An 8,008-nucleotide genomic window follows, 5' to 3' on the forward strand; every position below is an offset into this window, starting at 1 on the left:
ACCCCTTCTATCTGCAGAGAACCCTGCGAGGAGCCGCACTCGTGACAGGGGTGACGCAGGGCACTTAGGGGTACGCACTGCCGCCGAAACCCGTTTTAGGGCAGAAAACGTCAAACCCCCATTCCCCCTTTGCAAGCCCCCCGAGATGGGGGAACGGGGGAAGCAGTACAGGGCTGGCTGCGCCTTTAAGGGGTCCGTGCAGTGCACGCTGGGAACTGCAGTCCTTCAGCACAGAGCGCCCCGGAGGGCCTGCGGGGATTGAACTAAACATCCCAGCAGGCCCCTCGAGGCCAGGCTGGGGCAGAGGCGGTACTTATGGCGGCGGAGTGGAGCGCTGTTCTTCTCACCTGCCGGCGGGGCCATGGCGGCGTGTCCGCCCTGCAGCGAGGCAAGTGGCCGGGCGGGCGCCCCTTCTCCCTCCCTGTGCGCGGCGGCGGGACCGGCTCTTAACGCTGCCCGCCTCTCGTCTGGCAGAGCTGGAGGTGCGGCGGCTGCGGGGCGGGCTGGGCCCGTGTCCCCCCGCGCTGCTCCTGGCCGTGGAGGACCCCTGGGCCCGCCTGGGCAGTGGCGGTGCCACCCTGAACGCTTTGCTGGTGGCGGCCGAGCACCTCAGCGCCCGGGCTGGATGCACGGTGAGACGTGACAGCTTCTGGTGGGTCCGGGGAGGCTGGAGGTAAGGGGGCATGCCTGTCCGGTCTCCACTGACTGTCCCCGGCTGTCCTCTCCCAGGTGGTGACCGCTGACGTCCTGAGGGACGCCCGCATCCTCATCTTGCACATGGTGAGAGCCGACCTGCAGCCCAGCATGGGACCTCTCATTGCACCCACTCCCTCCTGGTGACCCTCCCGTATTCTCCATCCCACCAGGGCCGCGACTTCTCCTTCGACGACTGCGGCCGTGCCTTCACCTGCCTGCCCGCTGAGGATCCCGGTGCCCCAGCTGAAGCGCTGGTCTGCAACCTGGACAGCCTGCTGGGGACCATGACACACCGGGTCTGTGCAGCCTGGGGATGGGGCCCTGGAGCTGGGTTTGGCTCCCAGCAAGATGGAAGCGGTCTTGGGCTCCTGGGCTCCTTCCCTGCCATCCCTGGGCATGCGGTCCTTCTCTTGGCAGCTCTGTGTGGGCTCCCCGCCTGGTGTCTGGGTCTGCAGCACTGACATGCTCCTCACCGTGCCCTCAACACCAGGTGAGTGGATGGACATCAGCCTTGCTTCCTGCACCTGCTTGAGCCTGGAACGGGGTTCTGTGAACCAGCAGCACAGCTGGTCCAGCCTGTGCTGTGCTCCCATGAGGGTGTGGATGCTCAGCTATTGCTGTCCTGTGCATGGTTGGGAGCATCCATTGTGCTTGCAGTGAGGTCAAGGCTGGATGCTGTTGCCACTTCTGCTCCTGTGGTCCAGGTTTTCAGTCAGTTGTGCCCAGTGTTAGTACATACACTGCCCCAGTGGGCACTGGTCTCTGTCCCTCCCCTCAGGGATCAACTGGAATGGCTTCCAGGGTGTCCGAGTGATCGCAGTGCCTGGGAGCCCAGCATATGCCAGGAACCACGGGGTCTACCTCACCAATGAGCAGGTTGGGACAGCTTCCCCTTCAAGAGGCATCCCTTGGAGGTGCAGGGATCCCCAGTCCTTGGATCCCTTGGGTGCTGAGGTCTCAGCACTGGCTTGGGGCTCCCTGAAGAGCTCACTGGGGTGGTTTTGCTCCTAGGGGCTGGTGCATGACATCATCTACAAAGGCACGGAGGCCCAGATCCAGCAGTGTGCAGGGCCAGATGGCACCGTCCCACTGGTATGGCACGACTCAGGTGTTGGTGACCCTGCCAGCCCTGTCTCTTGTGTCACCGCAGCTGCAGCCTCAGCCCTGATGTGCCTGGCAGGTCTGTGGGATTGTTTTCTTCTCCTCGGATGCTGCCGAGCAGCTTCTGGCCACCCATGTCATCCCTCCTCTGGACGCCTGCACCTACATGGGGCTGGACTCAGGGGCACCACCCATCCAGGTGACAGCTCTCTGTGGGGTTTGGGACCCTTTGCCACACAGCTGTCACTGCTGGGCATCTCTGTAGGGTCTGTTTGCCCTCACATTGCCAGATTTGGGAGAAGTAGTGGGAGGGAGCACCCAGTAGCAGGGTGGGGTTCAGGATGGCTGGACCCAACAAGTCTCTTCTCTCCCCAGCTCTCCCTCTTCTTCGACATTGTGCTGTGCATGGCAGGGGGGATGACAGAAGAAGGTTTTTTGAAGAGTGGTGGTGATGCCAGTGTGAGGAGTGCCCGCTCTGTGCTGTGGAAAGCTCTTCGTGGCTTCCCTCTTAGCATGGGTGAGTGTTTCCTTCCCACTTCTAGTGGAGTGTCCCTGCCCAGGCAGTTGTAACTGGGTGATCTTTAAGATCCCTTCCAATCCCAACCATTCTATGATTCTGTGCATGTGATGTGACCCATTCCTGGGCCCTGTTCCCTGCATGGGTGGAGATGGGGTGGTCAGGGCCTGCTGGTCATCTGTGTCACCCCACAGCTGCAGGTCCGTAGGTCTTCACTCCTGCCCCTTCAGCCGGGGATGTTCAGCCTGGCTCCCGAGTGCCAGACACACCCACTTTTTTTTGTCGATGTGCTGAAAGCTCTCCTGTCCCCCCCACAGCCTGCATTCCCAACGCATCCTATGACTACATGACTGCCTCTGCGAGTGACCACATCCGCAGCCTGACCCTCCTGCCGAGCTCTGCCAGCCACCTCCGCTTCTGCAAGACAGCCCATTCCCACGTGGATGTATGTCCTTCCATCCCCAGCCTTGCTCATGTGTGTTTTTTGGGGGCTGCTCTGGGCTGTGTGCCCAGCCCCTGGTCCCATGTGTCTCTGTGCCCTTGGCAGCAGCCCTGTCTCCTGGAGGATGGATCTTCGGTCACCAACTGCCTGCTGGAAGGAGCTGTGCAGCTGGCAGCTGGCAGTGTCATCCAGCACTGTCACCTCCAGGTACCTGACTAGGATGGGAGTGATGCACAGCTCCCAGTGAACTGAATGGGCAGCAGGGTGACATGTTGGTGCTTAGAATGGAGGAACCACAGCTGTGAGATTTGGGGTGGCCTTCCTCTTTGGGGCTGCCTTTTGGCTGGTGCTGGGCACTTTGGTGGCTGTCACTCTCTGCAAACAAGGGGATGAGTCTGTCACTTCTGGCCTGTCCTGAGCTGGGAACCAGGGCAGACCCTCTCCTTTGGGGGCTCAGTTATGGCTGTAAGTCCTGGAGGCTGTTGCCTAGCCTGAATTTCTGTAGTCTGTGTTTCTGCAGCCTTGTGACAAAATTACATCCTGTCACCTGGATTGTGCTGGCACCAGCTTGTCTCTCAGGGTGGTTGTCCCATTCCAAGGTCAGGATTTGGCTCTGGTTTGGGGACCAGCCATGCCACTGTTGCTTCTTCCTCAGGGTCCCCTGGTGATTGGTCCTGGCTGCCTCCTCTCGGGCCTTGACGTGGGCTCCTCAGCAGCCCTGCGGGGCTGTCCCCTGCATGATATTGTCCTGCAGGGCCACCACGTCCGCCTGCGTGACCTGCCCTGCCGCGTGTTCACTCTCACCGGCCGCCTTGACAACTGGCAGGTAAGGGGGCAGTGAGGTGGCACAAGGCTCCCAGCAAAGCCCCAGTGTGACCAGCCCCTCTGTGTCTCTGCAGAGCCCTGTGCAAAAAGCCACCTACCTGAACGTGCCCTGGGCTGAGTTTTTCCAACGGACGGGTGTACGGTAAGTGCCACATGTCAGGATGGGACAGGACACCCAGCTCCTGAGGGGTCATGACCATCTCAACCCATCCCACATTCCAGCTCCCCTCATGGAAGGTGTCCTCAAGCCCCAGGGCCGTGCTGATGGTTTCTCCCTCCATCAGGGAAGGGGACCTTTGGGATGCCGAGACACCGCGGAGCAGCCGCTGCCTGCTCAGCGCCCGGCTCTTCCCGGTGTTGCACGCCCACGAGGCGCTGGGGCTGGAGGATGTGCTGTGGCTGCTGGGCCTGGCCACGGTGGCCAGTGAGCAGCTGGTACGCTGGCGCACGGCCTGGCGTATGTCCTGGCAGGAGCTGCTGTCCTGCCTGGACACGGAAGCGGAGCTGGGCGCCCGCCAGGCCCTGTTCTTCCTGCAGGGCCAGCACAAGGTGCGGAGGGTGCTGCTGGGGCGCCAGGACAGCAGCCTCCTGCCACTTGCCCGCAGTGCTGTCCATGAGGGCTACCACAAGGCTGTGCTGGACGCGCTGGATGAAGGTGAGCTGGACTCATAAGCTGCATCTCATTGTCAGGACTGTTCAGTGCTCCCGACTGCCTTCAATGATCCCCCCCTATTGCAGGGGTGTACCTGCAGGGAATCCAACAAGCCTGGGTGGGTACAAACCATTCAAGTCCCTCTCATCTGGGGATAGCTTATGGCAGAAGCTGGTTGGGGTGCAGTGCAGCCTGGCTGTGCTTTGCAATGTCCTTTTATTTTATTTTCTAGTTGCCTCCACTGCCAGCGATGCTGGTATTGCAGCACGGGCACTTGCCTGTATTGCTGAGGTCCTGGGCTGCATGGCACAAGGGGAAGGGGGCTTGCGGAGTGGACCTGCTGCCAACAGGGAGTGGGCCTCAGCTTTTGGGCACCTGGAGAGCGGGGACATCGCTGGTGGTGTCCAGGAGCTGGCTGCTGAGCGGCAGAAGTGGATGAGCCGGTGAGGCTGGGGCTGGCAAGAGGCAGCTGCCCCATTCCCATTCCAGGCATTGGTGATGTCATGGAGATGTGGCAGTGGGCTCAGCATCTCTTTTACCCCAGGCCAGCTCTGCTGGTGAGAGCAGCTCGGCATTACGAAGGGGCCGAGCAGATCCTCGTCCGGCAGGCAGTGATGTCCTCATGCCAGTTCATCACCATGGAACAGGTGGAGCTGCCACCCTTGGGGCACTGGGTGCAGGTGGTGTGTCCAGCCCGCCTGGACCTCTCTGGTGAGCACATTCCCTGAGTCAGATGATCCTTGTCTCACCCCTGTGGTGCTGGGGGAACAGGAGTAAGGGTGCCCCAGGAGGCTGATGGTGAGTGTCGGCAGGTGGCTGGAGCGACACACCCCCCATCACCTACGAGCACGGGGGGGCCGTGGTGGACGTGGCAGTGCTGGTGGATGGGTGCCGGCCCGTTGGCGCCCGGGTGCGGCGCATTGCCCAGCCAGAGCTGCGCCTCGTCAGCCTCAGCGGGACACCACAGGGCGAGGTGGTGGCAGAGCTGGTGTGCCGGGAGCTGGAGCACTTACAGGATTACTGCCAGCCACATGCACCAGGTGAGGGGTCACCTGCCAGCCTGGCTCTCTACCTGTGATGTCCCGTTGGTGCCAGGATGGTCCTTTGTAGGGCCAATAGGATGAGGGAGCAGGTAGCACAGCAGGCATCAGCTTTACTTCTTTTTTTTCAGGAGCCCTGCTCAAAGCTGCCTTTATCTGCACCCAGATTGTGCAGTTCCCCTCACAGAGACCTTTGCGGGCCCAGCTGATGGAGAATTTTGGGGGTGGCTTTGAGGTGCACACTTGGTCCAAGCTGCCCCACGGGTCTGGCCTCGGTAGGTTTGCAGGGAAGGGGCTGTGTAGTCCCTCACTGGTGCCTGGGAGTGTCTCCTGCTGCTAGCACCAGGATGGGGCATCCCCCTTGCTGCCCCCCAGCCCCCAGGGACACAACAGTGCCTCACTGCCCTGGCCTTACCCGTGCTCCTTACAGGCACCAGCAGCATCCTGGCAGGAGCAGTGATGGCATCCCTGTACCGGGCAGCAGGGAAGGCTGCCAGCACTGAGTCCCTTATCCATGCTGTGCTGCACCTGGAGCAGAGGCTCACAACAGGTAGGGCCTGAGGGAGCAGCTGACCCACAAGGTGGGGGTCCCAGCAGTGACTGACAACCCTCTGCCCTGCAGGGGGCGGTTGGCAGGACCAGGTTGGTGGGCTCATTCCCGGCATCAAAATCGGGAGGTCGAAGGCCCAGCTGCCACTCAAAGTGGAAGTGGAGCAGATCCTGGTCCCTCATGGTTTTACCCAGACTCTGAACGATCACCTGCTGCTGGTGTACACCGGGAAGACTCGCCTGGCCCGCAACCTGCTCCAGGTAATGCCTGGGTGCCTCTGGGTGTCACAGGCTGGCCTTTGTTCCCCCTGTGGCCTTTGGAGGCATCCCCTTCACTTGTGCAGAGCTTTGCCACCCCAGAGGGAGCTGGCACCCAAAGGCCATGGGTGCAGCACTACCTCCCCAGGTGCTGCCAGAGCCAGGACAGTGACAGGGACATTCTGGCCTCTTGCAGGATGTGGTGAGGAACTGGTATGCCAGGCTGCCTTCCATCGTGCAAAATGCTGACGCGCTGGTGAGCAATGCTGAGGAGTGTGCCCAGGCCTTGAGGCAAGGTGTGAGCCCCCTTCCCTAGGCCAGGTTGGCCCTTTTAACAGCTGTAGAAAGACAAACTTTCCCAGGGAGAGGCTGGGCAGTTGCAGAGAGGAAGAAGGCTGGGGTGTGCAGGCTCTTGGAGCTGCAGAAGCTTCAAATCCTCCCCTGAGCCCACCCTCACCAGGCAATACCCCAAAGTTCAGGCTTGAACAAAGATTTTGAGGAAAAGGGGGTTAGACGTGCCGAATCTGATTGATTAGCAGTGCACCATTGGTGACAGGGCTGGGGGCCATGCCTGGTCAGTGCAGCGGGTTTATTTGGCTGCTGCAGAGACGAAGCTGGAGCATTAAAGCGAGCAAATCCCCTGTGGAGGATTAAAAATAGCAACGTGACAGGGCTGGGGTTGCCTGCTTGGCCGGCAGAGCTGGGAGGAACTGGAAAAGAGAAGGCAGAATTCATCTTGGGCTGAGCATGTTTCTGCCCTTTGGGTGAGAAACAGACAAGTAATTTGCAATATTCTCTCCTCTGCAGGTGACCTACTGCTCCTTGGCAAGTGCCTGGACTGCTACTGGCAGCAGAAGAAGTGCATGGCCCCGGGCTGCGAGCCGCTGGCCGTCGAGCGCATGATGGACACTCTCCGGCCCTACGCCCACGGGCAGTGCTTGGCTGGGGCTGGCGGCGGCGGCTTCCTTTACATCTTAACCAAAGCCCCCCAGCAGAAAGAGGCTTTGCACCAGATCCTGGCAAACACTGAGGTGAGCTATGAGCCCCCCACTGTTACAGGCAGCTTGCAGCAGCCACATATAGAGCATGAGGAGCATCTTTCCCCACCACACATGGGGTGTGATTGCTTGTTGTTCCAATGCCCTCCCTGGGACCTTGGAGGTGAGAAGGGGTCCTTTGCTGGCTCCTGCCCCAACCTGTGACTCTTTTTCTAGGGACTAGGCAACTTCAGCATCCACAGCATTGAAGTGGACACGGGTGGTTTCTCTGTGGAGGTCGTGGGATGTGATACCAAGGACAGTGCTCACCCTGGAGGGGACAGGGCTGTGTGAAGGCCTTCAGCCCTGGCCCATTCCTGGCAGATACCCAGAACAAGTGCAGGGAAATTCCCACTGCTTTAGGGGAAGCATCTTCAGCCAGCTCCAGCAGGTGCCTTAGGTCTCCATATGTCCTTTTTGTGCTCCTACTTGCCCCAAAAACCAGAGCCTGGAGAAGTTATGACAAGTTGTGCAGGCAGGCAAAACTACCCCTGTTGGGTAGCCTTGCTGGAGGGACAGTGTGCTAGGGCTTCCAGCCTGATTTTGGCATTTGACTCCAGTTTTTACAGTTCTCCAAAGGGAACAAGCCAGCATTTGTGATGCTGCATCTAGCAGTAACCTACCTGCTCTTCCAGCAGCAGGGACCCAAACTGACAGTTCAGCACGCAATGCTCCTGCACCAGGGATGCAGCTGGATGTAGAATCAAGACCCTCTCCTGTCCTGAGGCACTGTTTCAGCAGTGAAATAGTGACTAGTGAAAGCACGTTACTAGTCTATGCAGTCTGAATAAAAAAGCTTGTTCTCAGCATGTGTTTGTGCCCCTCTGTCCCTAGCAGGGCTGCTCTCTCTTCACAGGATAGCAAAGGCTCAGCATTGCATGGGGAAAGCTT

General features: G+C 60.0%; 1 protein-coding gene across 2 annotated transcripts; it reads left to right on the forward strand.

The window, feature by feature from the left end:
- The first annotated feature begins 257 nt into the window (after window positions 1-257).
- Window positions 258-7,923, forward strand: FCSK (fucose kinase). 2 transcript variants are annotated; one of them, XR_009487976.1, is made up of 23 exons: window positions 258-388; window positions 475-632; window positions 730-780; window positions 867-992; window positions 1,114-1,186; window positions 1,475-1,572; window positions 1,708-1,788; window positions 1,877-1,996; window positions 2,173-2,314; window positions 2,632-2,759; window positions 2,862-2,963; window positions 3,412-3,582; window positions 3,656-3,723; window positions 3,866-4,236; window positions 4,466-4,676; window positions 4,778-4,944; window positions 5,046-5,273; window positions 5,405-5,548; window positions 5,704-5,823; window positions 5,896-6,083; window positions 6,277-6,336; window positions 6,888-7,111; window positions 7,295-7,923. XR_009487976.1 is itself a non-coding variant. In XM_059857217.1 (23 exons), the coding sequence occupies exons 1-23, from the start codon at window positions 316-318 to the stop codon at window positions 7,409-7,411; spliced, it is 3,261 nt and encodes a 1,086-aa protein (XP_059713200.1). In that variant the 5' UTR covers window positions 258-315; the 3' UTR covers window positions 7,412-7,923. The 2 variants fall into 2 exon arrangements, 1 of the variants encoding a protein (XP_059713200.1); XM_059857217.1 differs by having other exon boundaries at window positions 6,277-6,376.
- The last annotated feature ends 85 nt before the right edge of the window (window positions 7,924-8,008 follow it).

This window comes from Haemorhous mexicanus, chromosome 12, assembly GCF_027477595.1.
Source record: "Haemorhous mexicanus isolate bHaeMex1 chromosome 12, bHaeMex1.pri, whole genome shotgun sequence".
Taxonomy (NCBI): Eukaryota; Metazoa; Chordata; class Aves; order Passeriformes; family Fringillidae; genus Haemorhous; species Haemorhous mexicanus.